Below are 21101 nucleotides of genomic sequence, written 5' to 3'. Positions count from 1 at the left end.
TTGAAAGCCAAGTTGTGGATGAGATATCGTAGGGAAGAGCGGGAGTGGCTCTAGAAACACCGACTTAGATGGTTTAAGGAGGACGGAGAAAACACAAAAAATTTCCATTTGATGGTTGCTAGTAGGGGTCAATCAAATTCTATATCCTCTGTTCGAGTGAAAGGAGTAGAGATTAAGGAGAATAAATTAATTGCTGAAGCTTTTTCAAAGCAGTTTAAGGAAGCAATAATGAGTGTAATACTCTGCCAGTTGGGGATTTTGACATTCAAGTCTAAAAGCTTAGTGTTACATCAAGGAAGGACCTAGAGGGCCTTTTCGCCATCGAAAAGGTGTGGGCTGCAATTATTTTGACGGATGGTTCACGAGCTCCTGGTTCAGATGGTTTTAATATTGATTTTTTCAAAAAACAAAGGGCCAAACATTAAAAAAGCTATTATGGTTATGTTATCTGAGTTCTTTAATGGGAGGCTGTGTGTAAAGAGTATAAACCGATCGTTTATAACCTTGATCCGAAGAAGTTGATTCTAGAAGAATTAGTCGATTACAGACCAATTTCCCTTGTCGGAAGCTTATATAAGATTATTGCTAGGGTGCTTTCTAGAAGACTAACAAGGTGTTTAAAAGAAGTGATGGGTGAGAATCAATTTGCTTTTGTGGCTAGAAAACAAATAACATATTATTCTTTGATAGCAAATGAAATTATAGATGACATTAGAAGAAGAAAAAGAGTAGTTGTATGCTTGAAAGTCGATTTCAAAAAAGCTTACGACTCGGTGGATTGGAAGTTTTTGGATCTGGTTTTACTACACATGGGTTTTGGTCCTCGGTGGCTTAATTGGATAAGATTGTGTATCTCGAAATCGTCTATCTCGATTGTAGTGAATGGATATCCCTCTAAAAGCTTCAAAATTGAAAGAAGCCTCTAGCATGGGTGTTAATTGTCGCCGATGCTGTTTAACTTGGTGGTGGGTGAGGCTCTTAGCGGTCTGTCGCGAAAAGCATAGGAGATTGGACTATTTCTGGGTGTTCCAGTAGGGAAGTCAGGCCTTAGAGTGTCCCATATCCAATTTGCGAACGATATAATAGTATTCTCCGAAGCTAATAGTGACATGATTCAAAACCTTAACAGGTGATTTTGAGTTTTTGAGCTTTCTTCTGGTCTCAAGCTAAACTTGAGTAAAATGAATTTATATGGTATTAGAGTTGATGTGGAGCAAACAAAATTGTTGGCTGATGCGGCTAAGTGTAGCATGGATTCTTTTCTGACACACTACCTCGAACTACCGCTGGGGCATGTTAGGAACTCTATGGTGATTTAGAATCCTGTGTTGGAGAAATTGAAGTCGAGGCTTGATGGGTAAAAAAGAAAAATGCTATCTTTCACTAGGAGAATAACACTGGTGAATTCAATCTTGGTCAACCTTCCAGTTTACTACTTATCTTTGTTCCTTATGCCTGCGGGTGTGGTAAATAAGCTAAATAAAATGATTGCCAATTTTATTTGGGGCGCAAAAGAGGGTAGGGCAATCCATTGGGTCAAATGAGACCAAGTCTGTTTGCCAAAGCAAGTGGGGGTTTGGGAGTGGTTGATTTGAGGTGCGAGAATCGGGCGTTGTTGAAAAAATGGGTTTGGAGATTTGGGAGTGAGTTGGAGGGTCTTTGGAGAAAAGTTGTGAATGCTAAATATGAGTGTGAGAAACATTCCTTGGTATATAACCTGACTCGAAACATCAAAGTGTCGTGGATATGAAAAAACAGTACTAGCCCAATAAGATCGATGGAATGTGTGGTTTTCGAGAATCTAAAGAGTGTTATAGGTGATGGTTTATCGATTAAGTTTTGGGAGGAGTGGTGGACTGAAGTTAGATCTCTCAAGCTAGCTTTCCTCATTTGTTTAGCATTGATGTTCGTAAGAATGAGAAGGTAGCAGATTTCGGAGTTATGTCCGACGGGACATGGACCTGGAATATTGAAATGCGAAGAGCATTATTTTCTTGGGAAAATGACCTATAGAAGGCCTTCATGAGTATTTTAAATCATGCTACAATTGGATGTGACGAGGTTGATAAGCTAGTCTGGATGGGATCCCCGATGGATCATTTTCAAAAAAAAATTATTGCATACTAGTTACTGATGGGGTAAATTCTGATGCGTCACTCTAGATGTTAGTTTGGGCTAACATTGCTCCGCCAAAGGTGGAGAGTTTTGTTTGGAGAGCTATTAGACATAGAATACCTTCGTTTCTTGAACTCTCTAAAATGGGTATTCCAAATTTAAACTCAACATCTTGTGTGTTTTATCATAATGGAGTGGAAAGCGTAAATCATCTTTTCTACCATTGCCCGATCATTTGGGGTATTTGGAAAAAGTGGTGTTGCCTCTCGAATATCTCGATGGTTATGCCTGGTAGTGTTAAGGAGTGGTTATTTATTTGGGACACATTGGTAAATAGGAAAGATGATAAATCTTTATGGACACTTCTTTTTTTCGTTTCCATTTGGACCATTTGGACGTGTGTGAATTATTCTGTTTTTAATGGCAAAGGTTGAGTGAAGAGAAAATTTCAGAGTTGATTTTGTTGAGAGTAGGTTACTGGTTCAAGTGTAAATGGCCATTATCATCTCCTCATCCTTCGATTTTGCTAGAAATCCGGTTGCAATACTCAAACCTGCGTGTTAACATGCATCCCATGCTTGATTTTATAGCTATGTCGGTGTTTTTGGTTGTTGTTTTCGTTATGTAAGATGGGGTTTATTGATTTTGTCAAGGGGGTATTGTGTGGTGTGGATGTGTTATTGCGACAGTGGAGTTATATCGGCGATTTAACCAAACTGACACATATTTAACGATTATTTATCTTTTTAGCACCGTTTAATATATATTTCCCGAAGTGGCACCCTTTCGGCTGAGCTGGCGAAAGGCGTGTCCCCGGGGACGAGCTTTACCCGTGTTTTCACTGAGTTGGATGCCACGTGTGGAAGGCGCATCCCCGGGGACGCGCCTTCACTGACTCGACTGCCACGTGTGGAAAGTGCATCCTCGGGGACGCGCCTTCCATTAAATGCCATAAATGCCCCCATCCGTTTTCCCTAACTACCCCTCCTCCTCCCCTATATAAACCCCCTGAACCCTCCCTCATTCTTCACACCAAAATCATATTCTCCTCTCTTATATAACTCAAATTCTCCAACTATTTGAGTTTTAAATTTGTTATTAGTGGTAAGAAATTTATTTTTATGTTAGTATTTTTTTAAATAGTTATTATTTTTATAATATATTTATGTAAATATTATTTTTTTATTAAAATAATATTTATATAATTATTATTTATTTAGAATTATTAATTGTTTTTGTGCTAATTATATTGTTTTGTCTACAATTATAATGGAAAACGAAATGCTGTTGCGATTGGATATTGATCATATCTCCAGACATTTTAGCGATATGGTAATATTTTTTATAATTAATGTTAATATTTAAATTTATTTTTATTTTAAAGTTATTATGATGTATATTATTTAGGATACTGATCGTATTTTAGAGACTTTTATTAAAAATCCACGTATACTAACACCGGAACGTATTTTGCCATATTTGGCTTCTGCCGGGTTCGGGTATATTGCAACAATTATTGGCGGTTGCAAACTCGAATCTGTCCTAATTTCTGCACTGATTGAGAGGTGGAGGCCCGAGACACACACTTTTCACCTTCCATGTGGAGAGGTCACAATTACATTGGAGGATGTCTCTATGCATCTGGGGCTTCTCGTCGACGGAAATATGATGTGTGGTATGGCGGATGGTGATTGGCAGTCAATGTGCATTGATTATCTTGGAGCTGCTCCGCCAGTGTTTAATGGAGGTAGAATAGCTTTATCTTGGTTGAAAGCTAATTTTGAGGTTTTAAATGAAAATACTTCAGAGGATCAAACAAAGGCATGTGCTCGGGCATATATTATATGAATAATTGGAGGAATATTGATGCCCGACAAATCTCGCAACCAGGTGCATTGTATGTGGTTGCGGCATCTGATCGATTTTGGGGCATTGCAGTTTTGGCATTTCTCTTTAGAGAAATGTGTCGGGCGACGAATTATAAGAAAACTGCTATCGGTGGATGTCTCCTGCTTCTACAATCATGGGCGTGGTTCCGCATGCCTTTCTTATGCCCGATCGTGAATGAACTATACGTATTCCCCTTATTATTGAGGTAATTTTCGAACTAAATTTTGATTTAAATATTGTCAATTAAATAGGGTGATATTTAGTTTATATTATATTTCATAGGTGGTCGATGAAAAGAAAGGACCATAAAAGTATACCTACTGGTTAGAGGAAATTCGTTTACTTATTGATACGAAAGCTGGGTCTGAGGTATGTTTTTAAATTTGTTTAATTATTAATATTTTAATTTAAAATGCTAGATATAATTAGAATATTTTATTTATTTGAATTGTATATTTATATTTCAGTTTCAGTGGATACCTTATGCGAGCGATGAAGTGAAAGCTTGCATCCCACCCCACCTTAGTGGGTCATTAGAGGTATGGATATCGGTTATGCCTCTTATATGTTATGCTATTATTGAGTGGCATCCAGTTGATCGCGTGCTCCGTCAGTATGGTTGTACGCAATATATTCCTGGAGCACCTAGGAATTTAGACGACGTGCATAACATAGATAGACGAGGAAAGAAAGATGTTAACTGGGTGGTGAGACACAGAGATTGTATTGCGCTTTGGGAGAACCGATATACACTATTGGCCCCTCGACAATATTACGCTGAAACTGGTCATATGGTTACGGATAACTATATGGACTGGTTTAATGAAAATGGGAAGCCGTTTCTACTTTCGGCGGAAGCACGAGGGGTTAATATTCCTAGGTGCCGAGAAAGACGTCAACCGTCTCAATATCATCGTCCCCCGACGCGTGGATGGAGAGAAGGCGCTACCAGTTCTGCATCAGTCCCACCACAACATCTTTATCCGTCGATGCCGCAAGGGTACATGCCCAGCCCTCCACTTCATATACCAAGCCCACCAGTTCATATGCCATCTCCGCATGGTTACATTCCGAGCCCGTAGGGTTACATTCCGAGCTCGCAGGGTTACATTCCGAGCCCGCAGGGTTACATTCCTAGCCCGCCAAGTTACATGCCTAGCCCGTAGGGTTTTATACCATATGGAGGTGCATATACGACTATGTTTAATGATCCAGCATATGGTTCATATGCATCTTATTTGGCTGGTGCTGCTTCTCCGCAGACACCTCAATCTCCATCTGGATCACAGACATCGATGCCAATGTTTCCACAGTTTTCACAGTTCCCGGGGAGCGGTGGGATTGTTACTAGCACTCCTCCAGGGTCGTTATTTTATACAGGCCCTTCAGCCCCTTCAGCGTCATCTACACCAAATGAAGAAAATGCTGCTGATGATGATAGTGAAGATGAGGAGACTGAAGAACAAGTTCCACGAAGAAATCCTCCACGAAATAGACAACCACCGCCATGTGGAACTCATTCGAGAAGACGACATCGGTGATCCAGTTGTATTTTAATGTTATTTAAATAGTTATATTTCATAATTTTATGTAATTTGGTTATGTTATTTAAATGTTTCATGGTTGTTACATACATATTTTTAATGCTATTTTTTTATTCACATTTAACATTAAATGTTTGATAAATGTTTTTAAAATACAAATTATATTATTCAAAATTTAAAATAAAAATAATATTATTCAAAATTTAAAATTAAAATATAAATTATAGTATTCGAAATTTAACATTAAATTTTAACTTAATATTCTAATTGTATTCGAAATTAAAAGTTATATTCCAAATATAATTCACAATACTTAAATTGAAATTAAATTTATCCATACATATGATTTTATCATTAACATATATATTAAAACGTATACATTAAAATCAACTTATCACTTCACATTTATTCGTAAAAACATCTCGATGCTCATTCCATACAATTTCAATGTCACAATCAACTTATCACTTCACATTTATTCAATTTATCCATAACATTTTATCTAATTTATTCAAACTTCACATAACGTTTTAATTTAAGTTATGAACTTAAATTAATCTATATGTATAATTTATTCTTAACTTGCTGAACTTTCAAAAGAAGTTAAATTTTGGTTATAATTTACATGATTTCACAATCCATCTAGTGTCCCCGAGGGACATGAGTGACATAATAGGGCAATGATAACATATTCTCTGACAAAATAATGGAAGGCGCGCCTCGGGAACGCGCCTTCAAGTCCCCTGAGAAATAATAGGTACTGATATGAATAGTGTCCCCGAGGGACATGAGTGACATAATAGGGCAATGATAACATATTCTCTAACAAAATAATGGAAGGCGCCCCCCCGGGAACGCGCCTTCAAGTCCCCTGAGAAATAATAGGTACTGATATGAATAGTATCCCCGAGGGACATGAGTGACATAATAGGGCAATGATAACATATTCTCTGACAAAATAATGGAAGGCGCGCCCCCGGGAACGCGCCTTCAAGTTCCCTGAGAAATAATAGATACTGATATGAATAGTGTCCCCGAGGGACATAAGTGACATAATAGGGCAATGATAACATATTCTCTGACAAAATAATAGAAGGCGCGCCCCCGGGAACGCGTCTTCAAGTCCCCTGAGAAATAATAGGTACTGATATGAATAGTACTCCGATTATAGACATTATTATATGCAACGTATTATAAACTTTCAAAACAAACTTCAGTTCACAAGCTTTTAAATTCTCAAATTCCCAAACTCTAAATTCTCAAATTCTCTGAAAATGAGTCGTCTTTCTGCTGTTGTTTTGTATGATGGAGAAATTAAGGAAGTTGAAGAGGGGGTTATTTTTGAGTCAGATCATTATATCCCCTTAACCTTGAAGAGAAACATCACAATTGAGGAGTTAATCACAAAAATTTCGTTAAGGATTCGTGTAGCAGGCCAGAGAAGACTATCTTCACTTCAGTACAGATTTCCTACTGAACTTTTTCCGCTCATGTATACATCATTTTAGCTTTCAAACGATGATGATGTTTCTATGATGGTTGATGCTCATATGGGGAGTTCACAATCTCTTATTGAAATTTATTGAGGTTCGTGCAACTCGTTGTCTCTCATATTCCTCTCACTTTGGCATTGCATGTCAAGGTGATCAAGTTGATAGCCCGACACAACTGATCTGTAATGATTTCACATCATTAATGGCGGATCCAACGCCAGATACCATGCCATCAAGTTCAATAAGAAGGCATTCATCTGCAACTGCTTATGATCTCAACCCACGTGGCTTCACCAATAATCCATATGGCAACATCTCTTCTACTTCAAGGGGAAGACATTCATCTGCCAATGTTTTCGACTTCAAGTTCAATGGTTTCTTTCAAGCACTCAAATATCCATGCTCTCATGTCATTGCAACTTGCTCATATTCGCATTTGGACTACAAAAATTATGTTGATCCCGTATACCAACTTTCACAAGTATTCAAGGTATATGAATTTGAGTTTCCGCCCATAGGAAACGAAAGAGACCCAAATGAGATTCAAACTTGGCTTACAATTGTACCAGATCCGTTGCTATTGAGGGACTTTGGTCGTCCAAAAATCTACTAGAATACATTGTGATATGGATATTCGGGAGAAGTCAACAGAACAAAAACGATGTGGACATTGTAGAAACATCGGGCACAATAGAAAAAAATATCCAGCTCTGTTATCATCATATAACTTTTAACTCTTATGTAATTAATATTGTATTAAAATGAATGTTTTTGTTTCTAATAATTTAATGTTATTGCATTTATATAATTTGTCAATGTATGTACACCTAAATAATTTTTTTTAACTTTTAAATACATAAATATTTTTAATATATTTATTTAATATAATAATTAATATTATTAGTTATTAAATTTTTTAAAATATAATAATAATTCCACCTTCTAAGTAGAGAAAAATATTAAATTAAACAAATTAAAAGTTATTAAAAAAATTATGTATACGATGACACATTTCATGTTCTGATTGGAGGATTAAATTTATTAAATTAAATTTTCAATAAGACTAATTTCATAAAATATGTAAGTCTTAAAGAGTAAATATGTAATTATACTAATTTATTAACTTATGCATCAATATTTTCGTTAAATATTGATAAGCGATGACTAGATTGATAACATTTAAATAATTAACTGATAAAATTAATAGATCGATAATCAAAATCAAAAATAATAATATAATCATATGTGTTATATTATAATTTCATACATTTTTCCTATAACTACAATAAAATCAAAACTGGTTTTCATATATTGTTCTATCATATTAATGTAGATAATTCACTCCACCTTTAACACACATTAACAAAATACATTTGATAATTCTTACATTATAATCGAAACACTTTACATAATATATTACTAATTTATAATAATAATAAAAATAAAATATTTATTATTAAACAAAATACGTGGCAGTCGAGCTGGCGAAAGGCGCGTCCCCGGGGATGCGCCTTCCACACGTGGCATCCAACTCAGCGAAAACACAGGTAAAGCGCGTCCCCGGGGACGCGCCTTTCGCCAGCTCAGCCGAAAGGGTGCCACTTCGGGAAATATATATTAAACGGTGCTAAAAAGGTAAATATTCGTTAAATATGTGTCAGTTTGGTCAAATCGCCAGTTATACCGTAGTGGGGTTGTAGATCTTGGATGGGGAATCGACAGAATAGTCAGGGTGGTGTAAGTGCCGACTTTTTCAGTCTCCGGTATATGTGCGTCTTATGGTTTTGTAGTCTTGATTTGTCATTGGTTCTGACATTCTTTTTCATCCACTTAAGATTAGAGAGATTTTTCAATGATATCGAGTCGATGGCCATTTTGTATTAAATCCACTTCATTAATACAAAACAATCTTTTCAAAAAAAAATTAATGGTTCAAACTTAAAATATAGATTTAATATATATAATATTTAATAATTTTTATTAATTTGGTTAATTTGATTAATTAATTGATTTCGAATCAAATTAATCGTTAATTGAATATTAAAAAAATTTAACCAATTCCCTGATAGCGAATACCCTAATTTTGTGAGGAATGCACACTTATTCAGCTTTTCATTTTCCCGCTGAATAGCGGCGTTGGTAGGGGTGTAAACGAGTCGAGTTGAGCTCGAGTATTACTGAGCTCGACTCGACTCGAAAACTCGCGAGCTTAAAATTTTCAAGCTCGACTCGAATTCGAAATCATGAACTAAAGCTCATGAGCAGCTTGAAAAGGCTCGAAATGAAGAAAAAAAATTCTTAAACTTAACTCGATTGAAGCCTCAAACTCGAACCTGAACCTTAAATGGATGAAAATCTTAATGTATTCTCTTTTAAAAAATCAATACATAAATATTAATATTTTTAATAATTTTTTTTTTTTTATAAAAAAAAATATAATCTTATATATTATATTTTCGAGTTGCTCACGAGCTTTTCGAGTCAAGTATCAAGTAGCTCGTTTCGGCTCGTTAAGAATTCAAGTCGAGCTCGAGCATGAGTCGAGTCCATTCGATCCGAGTATTTATCGAGCCTTGATCGAGTCGATCTCGAGTAGCTCACGATCTATCTCGTCTCATTTACAACCCTAGGCGTAGGGATCCCAACTCGATTTTTTTATTATAACTTTTGGTACTTCCTTTTAGCATTGACGTGCAATGTGGTCCTCAATATTTTTTTTTGTATAATTACTATTTTTAATGATCGCTTAAGTCTACTAATTTTTTTAGTGCAACTAATAAGTGTCCAACTTCATTTTTAATAAAATTATATATCTTATATTTCATGATAAACAGTATTAAAAATTATATTTCTTATATTTCATGATAATCATGCTTGGAAATTTAACGCTTAACTTTAAAATATATGACATGTATTAGTCTTTTAACTAAATGAAATTAATTTTATAAGTTAAACCAACTAGAACTGCACATATGCAATTAAAAATGTAAGATATCTAATTGCATCACACATAAAAAGTTAAGTTCTTAATTAAATAAAAATAAATAAATACTTCATTGCACCATTAAAAAATTAGATATACCTCATTGCACAAAAAGAATTGAGCACCGTATCAATGCCAAAATTAAATACCAAAAGTCATAGTAAACCTACGAATACAACCTTGTATGTAAAAAGAGGGGAACAAACAACAATAGAAAGATTGTTTGAACAAATTAGAGGGCGCATTTCAATGAACCCAAAAGTACAATTAAATGTTAACTTGCATTTGAAGACTTCTCAATCTGTGCATAGTCTTCCCTGCATCCCCATCCTGTGAAAAGGCCTGAGGTTTTTTTTTTTTTTTGACAATGCAAGTCTATATACAAAAGATCAGATGATTAGCAGAAGTTTAACTGAACAAATTACATGCTTTCCAACTAAACATAAGGGAAAGGAATTATGAATACACCCAAATGATTACACAACAACAAATGATATAACATCCTCCTTCCACCATTTACTTTCCTAGCCAACCTTGTGATAATGCCCTCTAAAATGAATGAGATAGTACATCGCTGTGAATTCAAGGTCTATTCTTTTGTGTTTTTACCTAATTTTTTTCCCAACACTATGAGGATGTGTAACCTTTCTTGTTTCCCCTCCTTTTTTAGGTATAAATTTCTTTTGGCCTCCGGTGGCTTCTCTACGTCTACGTCTTCTACCTGATCGTCCTAAAATAAGTCTGCCATGCTGGCGAAGGCGGCTAACCAAAGAAGTATCGCCGCCATCATCCTCATCATCATCTTGACCAGAGGAACCTGGATCCCCAACAGGAGAGGTGTAGCAAATATCAACAGCATCCTCATTTGCTGCATGTGTGGGTTGCCTTGGTTGTCTAGCAAGATCGTAATTACCTGATGGCCCAAATGCATGCAGCAGAAGAAAGAAGTTTACAAAATTACTACTATCTAAGCCTACTTCAAAACTCCCATTCCTTTCTGCAGGATCTGCATCAAGACCATCCTCTTCATCTGTCTCAAAGTGACGATGATTTCCTTCTATAACATAATCCCCAAAAACCACTGCCCCTGGCATAGCTGATCTTATTGTGCTGATCACATCCTCTCTCTCACGCTCTCGTTCGAGCCTTCTCCATTTCTGTTCAAGCGTAGGGTCCACTTCGCGTGGCCTAGCACAAGGATGATCTGCTTTCATGTGTTTCCTTATTTCCTTAAAAGTCCCAACAAAGGTGCAGTCATCCTGCATGCAGCTTCTCCTTTTGGCATTTAAATATTCCCTTGCAGGTTCCACCACAGTCCATCCTTTCACTTGACCCCTGCAAAGTGGACGTGCAAGTTCTGTCATTTCACACTTCTCAACCCCCTGGTGCTAGAACTGGATTGTCAATGGAACTATGCAAAGATTCTTCATGATTGGAAGGGACTACTTTAGAGTAGAACTTCTTGTACTGGTCAAGGCAGTTTGAGTATCGGAAGCTAGTTCCGCACATGTAGGGACGGCAGCCCCTGTCATGAGATGAACAGAGAAGAAGAACAGCATTGTGAGGACACTCCATGCAAACAGAACATGTTACATCTTCCCAATCTTTCTTATCCAAAGGTTTGGAACATTTTTTGTGGTACAAATCCCCGTAGATCCCTCGACGATGTGAGGACAATGGGTATGGGGTTGCCCTGATTTGCCGGAAAGCAGTTCTACGTTGTCCTTTGCTTCCTTTTGCCATTTGCAAACTACACCTCAAAATAATATTTCACAATAAAAAAATCTCGACAGTAGAAATAATCTTTAAATCAACATATACTGGTAAAAACATATCAATTACTCAAGTGTGCTTGTAATTTTTCTAAAACTAATGGTAACTTAAGGCCAATAAAACACAATATCTAAACCGTAGTTTCTGTTATGGTTTAGAAAAAAGCCCTCTGAGTCATTTCAGTAGTTTTATTTTCACATCGGGCCATTCTGTTTGAAGATATCAAAGATATTTGTGAAACAGATCATGCATGTTCACGGTAATCTCTCTCTCTCTCTTATAAACTCACTCCCAGCAATGTCCTAAAAGAAAAATGAGATACTATGGTTATTGAGGCAACAGACACCCTGAGTTCTCTTTCTCGCATAAAATGCAGACAGGGACATTTCTTTCTTGTTCTCTCTCTTTTGTACCCAACCCACACAATGTTCATCAACACTAAAGGGGGAATTGGTATAAGAGGTGGCTTCACATTCCCAAACTTGATAGAAAAGGCTATCTAAAGATAAATCGAAGGTGGCATGCAATCTTGATCAATATAAAAATTCTGAATTACTTGCAAGTAACCTTTTGGCTGCTAAATTGAGCACAAAAATTGATAATTAACAGAAAACAAACGATATCCAGCTGTTAACACTAAGTACCTTGTGTCGCACGACACAAATAAGATACAATAGTAACCCTATTCTAATCTCGTAATGCCAGTTACGAGCGAACTTTGACAAATCTATACAAAAAAAATTAGCTACATTATACCCCAATCCTCTAATTTATTACACTGAATGCCCTTTCCTGGTAATAGATGTTTGTAATTGAGACAAATTTCTAGCATTGAAGGAACTAAATCATGGCGACCAGGAGGGTTGTAAATCAATATTTCCAAACCACAAGCTATTATCACACCATCAGGAAACAAAAGCTCCCTGCGCCCAGCCAATTAGTCTATGACCAAATCTATCAAAACGTACTTTAGCTACGTTATACCCTAAGCCTCTTCTCTATTACACTGATACGCCCTTTTCTAATAATGAAATGTTTGTAATTGAGACACAAATTACTAACATTGAACAAACAAAACCGAGGCTAGGAGGACTGTAAATCCTCGTTTCCAAACCACAAGATATTCTCACATCATCGGGGATGAAGACCTCCCTGTGCTCACTATGCCTGCAAATTGCTAAAGAGCAATCCACCAATGACTTGATATTAAAGTTAAAGATTAAAGCAAAGTCTAAAAATGAGAAAATTCAAGATCCATAAACCGTAAGCATAACAAAAACCCAGAATGCACCTTATCCTTGATAAAAATTCACATCCCATGTTCTCATCAAACAAGTGAATTAAATCATCCACCGTAAAAAAATAACAAATCAATCAAATCAGCAACAGAACAGAAATTCCTTGATACAATTGACATACATGTCCCATCATCCACGTGAACTAGATCATCCTTCATTGAACTTCGAAAAATGAACAACCCTAATCAATGGCCAACCCAAATACGACGGGAAAATTCATAATTCAGAAGGATGGATTTCACAGAATCTCACCTGTTTTCGGGGGGAAAAAAGCTGTGCAAATCTAGATCGAGATAACGGGTTAGTTGAAGATACCAAGTCTCATCTGATAACAGAACACCCAGAGTTAATATATTTCTTTATATAGATAGATAAACTTAAATGAATCGAAACAACGTGCTTTAGCAATAGATTCTCACGATAATACAGTTAATTATCTGACTAAATAATCAGAGGAGAACATGAAACTACAATTCACCCACATGGGACTTTTAGACTTGATCCATCTAAGATCTGCAATTATCGAATTCGATATTTAATTTAAAAAAAATAAAAGACAAAAAAAGAAGGAACTTGGAAGTATTCAAGTTACAAATAATTTCATTTAAAAAGTGGAAAAAATCCAAAACAGATCTTCAAAGCTTAAAAAGTAAAAATGAAGCTTCCTATATTATTTTCTTCTCCGGTGAAGCTAATTAAAATTCGACGGGAAAAGCAAAGATAAAGCGACAGACGTACCAGGGAAATGGATTTGAGAATTTTGAAATGAAATTAGGGTCAGAAAAAGAGAGCGAGATGAACTTAGGGTTTTGTTTCTTTAGCAACGAAACCGGAAGAATTAGCGACGAAATCGATGGAATGGAATGAAAGAGAGGGGGCGATAAGCGCCAAAGGATGATTTTTCAGAGAAAAGGAAAAGAGTAGCGTAGAAATGACTCGAGGAATCCGAATTCGGGTCGGGTCAATGGGCATTTCACACGTGTCGTTAAAAGGTTGTAGAATTCACGCTCCAATTTGTTTTTCTTCAAAAATACACTTGCGGGAGGCGCTTGGTAGACGCGCGCTTGAAGATCACGCTTTCGCGGGTTTTACGTGAATCTTGGGGTGGTTGTTGAATGACGCGCCCTCGGTAAGTTTAAGTGTAGATGACGCCAGCCTGGTTGGCGGTTCACGCCGGTGGCCTGCCATGAAAAATGGGGTTATTAACTGTTCACGTGCCTATCACAGTTGAGTAAAGGGGGCGGGGCGGCCTTATGCTTTTCTTTATTCTAAATTCTAAAGAGTAAATAGTTTTATTGTAAAACGGTCCCTAAACTATACTTCGATTCTCATGTTTTTCTAGTTTATCTCTAAACATACAATTTGATCCTAGCTTACCCAACTAATACATACAAGCCAATAAGAACGTAATATGTAGCATGCCTTCATTGGATTTCACTCACTTTCGAGTAAAATTAGTAAAAGAAGATAATTAGATATTACCAATATGAAAATTAAGGTGTAGTCCAAGCGCCAATTTACTAATAAAAAACAAAAAAAATGTTTTAAATAGACTATTGTTTATTGCTTTGATGATAAATTACTTTATCAGCACTTCGACAAAAAAATGACCAAAATTTTAAAAAATGTCCATTTTCCAATAGGGATCAAAATGCAATAGAACGTAATGAATAGGAACTGTTATGTTAGTTTTACCCATATCTAATGCAAGTTTGTCACAATTTGGGTATAATGGAATGATAGGCAAATTATGCTGATAAAACTACTAATCTAAGTTGGCAAACGTACAGGTTTTAAAACTACAAAGGTAGTACTTAAACATGGCGATATGCAAGAATCCGGATCGGAACCAACGTGCCACTTTTACAACAAATTCTCCGATTCTAAATCAGCCAAACAGTTTCTTCACGGAGACGAAGACGGAACTTACAATGCTGCCAGTTCGGCCTTTTTGTCCTCCAAAAGCTTTAGCTCCTCATGCCAACTGTCTAGTTTTGCGAATTTTTCCGATTGTTCTGGCTTCATATCTTGCTGCGGAGTTTTCTGCTGTTGAGCTTCTGCTAGCCGGATCTAGATATGCAAACCACATTTTGTTAAATAAAAAACATTACATAAATATTTATGTATGCCAGATGCTTTATGCACGGAAAGCATGTCAGATTTAAAACGATTCTTGGGAAAAGAATAAAACCACCATCCCTACAGTACAAGGAACGGGATAGATACTCAAGTAACCGATTAACTTGCCATGTTGCAGTGCCAAGTAAAGAAGTAATTCTATGCTTAAGTCACTCAAAGTCCTCAAACATGTTTAAACAACCCGAAATTGAAACTCGTATAAACAACATATTATAACAAAGATTCCAGTTGTCACTTAAACATTCAGTTGTAACCTTGATTCTTTTCGAGTACACGGTAATGCCCATCTGAATCCAAGAAAAAGAATGAAAGAATGGGAATCGAGATTTATTGGAACATGGAGAAGAATAATAAGAGAGGATATTGTTCATTGCCCTTCTCCCATTTCAGATGATTTAATTAATGGTCACATTCGCTAGCGCAAGTCTTTTGTTTCTCGTGCACAAAGGTTGCAAAATTGCTGAATAACCACATTACTTGCACGTTAACACAAAGGTGTAATGAACCATACCTTCTTTTTAAGCGCCCGAATTTTTTTATCGAGATCTTGAGCTGCTGTTCCAGCATCTGAGGCCTCCACTGAGTTTGAGGAAGGAGAGGCCAGAATAGAATTTTGCGAAACAGCGAGATCTGTCATCTGAGAAGCCAATGATTCAACTGATTTTGATCCGCGATCCAAATTCCCATCGGTTAAATCATCTTCTTTGGTCTCATCATCACCCGCTGCGTCTGAGTTCTGCTCCTTTTCAAGAGCAGCCTGCCATATAAGTAAATCGGTATATGAAATGATAAGTGCTAATATATAGAATCTTGTCGGCCTAATGTATAGAACAGTTTAAATATATCAGCTCGCTAATTCAGTAGATATGCATTCAGATAAATTTGAAGGTGCGACAAATCGCTGTTGCATCGAGCAACAATGCAAGTGAAAATGAACCACAACAAAAGTAAAAGTCTTCGTCTTTTTATCTTTTCAATTACAAAGCAAACTAGTCAAAATAGAGATGATAAACTACAGTCCTGCATGAAATATAAAAACCCGGGAAGCTGTTGGCAGACCATATATGTCTTCACAAAATAGCATAAACCATTAAACCAAAACTAATTCAAGATTGCAGCAACAAGCTTCGTACCTGTAGACGTTTCTCTTTCTTTCTTTCATTTCTCTTTGCCGACTTACTCTTCAGTTTCGCATCCATAGGTGGATCATAACCAGGAGGCCCTAATTGGGAAGCCATCTCCTTTTTCCACTGCGTCACATAAAACAAAGATCAATATCACTTTAACATGCAATCTTAGAATCCGATAACAGCAAACAACATCGAATTTTAGCTGAATTGAATGAGACAGTCGCAATACTATAAGCTCAATTTCTGCTCATTCAACAAAAGAATATCAACAATGAGTCACTTTAACATTAAATTTTTAACTCCAAAACCCAACCATAGAACCACAGCAAAAAGTTCCACATTTACAAACACCAAACATAAACAATGAAGCATCATATATAAGCAAACGCATAGCATACACATAAAAATAAATGCCATCCTACTCTTCTTCCTCATATCATAACTACTAAAAACAAGGCAAAAGGTGAGGAATTACATGCACATATATTCATACATTACATATACGGGCAACTGACATACCAGGGCACCTTTGGACTGGTAAATGGCTACTTCCTCTTGGGGAACATACCCGGCCCGAATTCGAACGGGTTTTCGAAAGGTACCATCGGGTCTTCGAGTGGGCGCTAGAATTCTTTCTCCTTTTTAGGGTGGTGCCCAATTCCGTCGTCTTCTTCAATTGCTCTTCACCTCCACCGATATTTCCAGCCATTGATTTGTATATTTTGAAACTAATGGTTTTCGTTCCGCTATAATCCTCGTGAATTCGAAGTAATCAATGCTTTAGCTGGCCGAAATCAATCAAAACTTATTAACTTATGCACCTTCCGATCAGATAAAACCCTAAAGAAATTACTAAAAGGGGTAAATTACTCGTATGTCACTTTTATTTTCATTTTATCGTATTTTGATCACTAAATTTTGAAAAATTATGTCTCAATCATTTACATTATTGATTTGTTTTCTTTTTGATTTTTTTTAATTGAAAGGAGTCAAGCTAAGAAGTTAAGCTAGAGCATGTTTACAATAAGGATGAATATCGAGTAAGTAGGTCTTGAAGGAACCTTGATGGAGAGCAAGTGAAGAGAGTCTAATCTGTCTTTTTAGCAAGTGCATCCGCAGCCGTATTAAATTCAAGGAATACCAGAAAGTAAAAATAGATAAAATATTGATGACTTATTTTGAAAAAAATTTACATTATTAGTTCCTTTGATAATTTAATACCTTATTTTTAACTCACTAAATATTTTTGACCCCTTTAAAATATTAATAATCTAATTTAATCCTTTTCAACCTAAAACTTTTAGCTCTGATTTCCAATTTTTTTATAATCCTTTCTCAAATCACCAAATGTTAGCAAAACTCCAACTTGATTTGATTCGACTAGAAAAAAATAAATAAAGATTACAGCCAAGCTCAGGCGTCATATGAGATCTATAATGACATTTCGATTTACCTGTTTTATTCTAAGCTAGAATACGTGCCCAACCGGGATCCCTTTTTCTCATGTACAATTGAAGAATGCTACAAAATCTGGACAAAAAAATATTAGGCAACACTTTTTTTCCCTTTGCATGCTAATTTGGAATCGTCCGCCGAGGATAACATGCTTCTCATTGCGTGGGCTCTGATCGTGTTGGTTTCACAGATTTTACTCCCTCTTATCCTCTTCAGACTCATCCTCCTCGTCAGAGATACCGGCATTTCCATTCTTCCGGTCTTGCTTGACTAAACTCACATCCCCATTCGACTGCCCCCTAGTTAGAGATTGAGCTTCTTCATCGTTGAATTCGTCCCCCACATCTTCCGAGCATGCATAACTGAGAGCAAGTAGTAGTACTGAGTATGTTGCAGAAAAGAAGTGACAAAAAGACAGAAGAATTGAAGCTACATGATACCCCTCAAACCATATGGCCCATGACAATCTATTTATAAGGTAAGCTTATGTCTATGAATGCCTATTCACTACAAAAGGTTAGTCCACAAATAAAAGTATGGCCATAAGGTGCCCTTTCTTAGGTGACGTGCCAGATATACCTTTTTAAATCGAGATAAAGGAAAAAGGGTTAACCCTATTCAACCGACACAAATAGACTTTTACAGGAATAAAACGCACCGTTGGGAGCTCTGAGATGGAGCCCAAAGGTAGCAAATAACACAGAGTAGTGCAAATGAAAGTATGTCCCAGAAAGCTGTGATGATCCAAGCACTTTGCCATCTCTCGTTGAAAGAATCTGTTGCTTTGAAGTATACCTGTGATAACAAACAAATCAGATCCACCATTTTAGTTTTACTAAACCAGTTTTTTAGTACAATCTTTCTCACAGTAATTTACAAATGTTATTTATCGATGAATTATGAAAACAAAGTTTCAACCAAGAAAGAAATCAAACCCTAGACAAACCAAACCTCATAAGTTATCCATGCAACTGAAGCAATCACTGCCAGAGCTAGTGCAGTTTAAAATTTCCTATAGAGGTCCAACTTTACTGATATTCTCTTGGCCTGGATGAAAAATGAATGTCATGGAAAAGAATAACCACGGTTATCTCAAAGGATAAACTTAACATCTCCAACCATTCAATCAGGAAAAAAATTAAAATTACAAAATACCTGTAGCTGCTCTAGTGTTTTTGAAAGAGATGTAAAAATCCACAATATCAAGAAAGCATCCAAAAAGGCATCAGGAAGGGCTAGGAAGAGTCTTGCTCTTCCCGATAGGTCATTGATGGTCCCTACATGCTCAGTAATGTCTAGCAATTCAGATGCCACAAAGTAAGTAGCTCCGATAAGAAGCACTTTTGAGGTAAGACCACCTAAAGTAGGGCGTACAACACCATAGCCCATAGAAACTGAAAGTATGAGAAGTCGAGAAAGTGTTTTCTTTAAAGCTCCAACTGTTACAACCCAAGCTGTAAGTACAACAGGTCTCATTCCTGTTTTATTGAAATTTGAATAATCAAAATACCACAATATCATTTCGAACAAACCCAGACCAATGACAGCAGCGAGGCAGTGCTGAAGTTGTAGGATATCTTCCCAAAACCTCACGTATTGCGAGAACCAAAGTGCACTGAGAAACAAATAAGCAACTGCCATGTACACAGAACTTCATCAATGGAGCCATTCTCCCAGGTAAATAGCCGTCAGGATTCTTCCATACTGTCTTCCCGCTCATAACTGTTCCCTTTAGTTTCGGATCACATACTATAAAAAACAAATTATACATCCCAGTTTTCTTGATGGGTACCTCTGCATTCGCCTTATCTGTTGATAAATCATTCCCACTGAACTGTATATTTAAAACAATTGGCCAATCAATCTCTGTTGCAGAAGGTATCCTAATGACTTCACCTTGCTTCCAACCTTCCAGCTTAGCAAGATCAGGGGTGCAACATATTGACCTCTGTCCACCATAAGCTGAACCACCTATATTGTTCCTATCAGCAGCCTCAAAAATTACAACCTGTATCAATCCGGTGCTATGTTCCATCTCACTGTGTGCATATGCAGCATCCTGGGTCCTCCAGAATGTGATATTTTCGAACCTATATAAAGTTCACAATCAAGGCATCGAATTTTGAAGATGGAGTCCGTGATTCATTACCAAAATTCTAATCTTACTTCTGGAAAACCATAATTATTTCACATCTACAGCTACAACAATTTTCTAATTGCAAAATTAATTATATATTTTTATCAAGTGACAACATCACAGAAAATTTATATCTGCTCAGGTAATCATTTTAACTTCAATATGCAATTAACAATAGTAATATTTAGAAAATCCATTTATTAATTTCAAAAAGAAAAAAAAAGAAAACAGAAGAGTAATGCATCATTCATTGATCCTCATAACTAAAACTACACAAGGAAGGCTTAGATAATAGTAAATCACCAAACGCGGTAAGCATCAATGACTTGACTTTCTAACAGATCTAATCCGAAATCGATAAAATCACTATAACATTCTACTCTCAAAAAGACAAAAACAATTCACACTCTTAAGAGGACGAAATGTTTCGTTAATTTTACCAAATAAAAGATCGGCCGTCGGTGGCGGAGTCATCGGAAGAAAGAGAAGCGTCGAGGCCTTCGCTTCCTCCGGGAAGAAGGTAAGCATTGCCGACTTCATTGAAGAGTTGTTTCTGGTATATGTGAATCGAAGCATCGATCGATGTTAATAGAGTTGATAATAGAAGAAAGATTAAAATACAGGCGCATTTTATGTCTATTCGAAAAGCGATATCCATGGCGAAGAATTTGGATAACTAATCTTCCGCACTGATCGGAGAGAAAACAGATCGGAGAATTCGAAGGGGCGGAAGAGAGTGAGTAAAATTGAAGCTATGGCTTCAAAGCAAAACAAGTAAACACAGCTTTACACTGTCGGTGTGAGGGAAGTATGGTTAACGTGCCAAGAAACGCGTGTGTCAATTTAAAATTTAGAGTTTAGAATTTAGTGAAAAGAATAACATTATTAAAATTTAATTCTAGTTTATTTATTATTTTTTGGTACATCAGAAACGGTTACGTTTTGTAGCCTACCATCTTAAAAGTTTTATGGGTAAAGTATAGTAATGGTCACTGGACTTTTCTAACGCTTTCATTTAGGTCTCCCAACTTTAAAACTTGCAATACAGTCCTTTAACATTTAGTCTGTTTGCAATATAGTCCCGACGTAACCGGCCGTTTGACACCGTTACACTGCCGTTAGTACGTTTGCAATATGGTTACTG

The 21101-nt window shown here is 36.5% G+C and overlaps 1 protein-coding gene and 2 pseudogenes across 1 annotated transcript; all 3 read right to left on the bottom strand.

The window, feature by feature from the left end:
- Nucleotides 1-10255: 10255 nt before the first annotated feature.
- Nucleotides 10256-13744, bottom strand: LOC120123150 (annotated as a pseudogene).
- Nucleotides 13745-14821: 1077 nt separating this feature from the next.
- Nucleotides 14822-17178, bottom strand: LOC120123151 (partner of Y14 and mago-like). The gene is given in 5 exon segments (XM_039142108.1): nt 14822-15166; nt 15747-15992; nt 16369-16485; nt 16885-17005; nt 17007-17178. Coding segments are annotated over 5 exon segments (696 nt in total). The 5' UTR covers nt 17075-17178; the 3' UTR covers nt 14822-15022.
- A 605-nt stretch (nt 17179-17783) lies between these two features.
- Nucleotides 17784-20671, bottom strand: LOC120123148 (annotated as a pseudogene).
- Nucleotides 20672-21101: the final 430 nt, after the last annotated feature.

The sequence above is a fragment of the Hibiscus syriacus genome, unplaced genomic scaffold (genome assembly GCF_006381635.1).
Source record: "Hibiscus syriacus cultivar Baekdansim isolate YM2019G1 unplaced genomic scaffold, ASM638163v2 tig00110391_pilon, whole genome shotgun sequence".
Classification (NCBI taxonomy): Eukaryota; Viridiplantae; Streptophyta; class Magnoliopsida; order Malvales; family Malvaceae; genus Hibiscus; species Hibiscus syriacus.
This window is presented reverse-complemented; position numbering and strand designations above follow the sequence as displayed.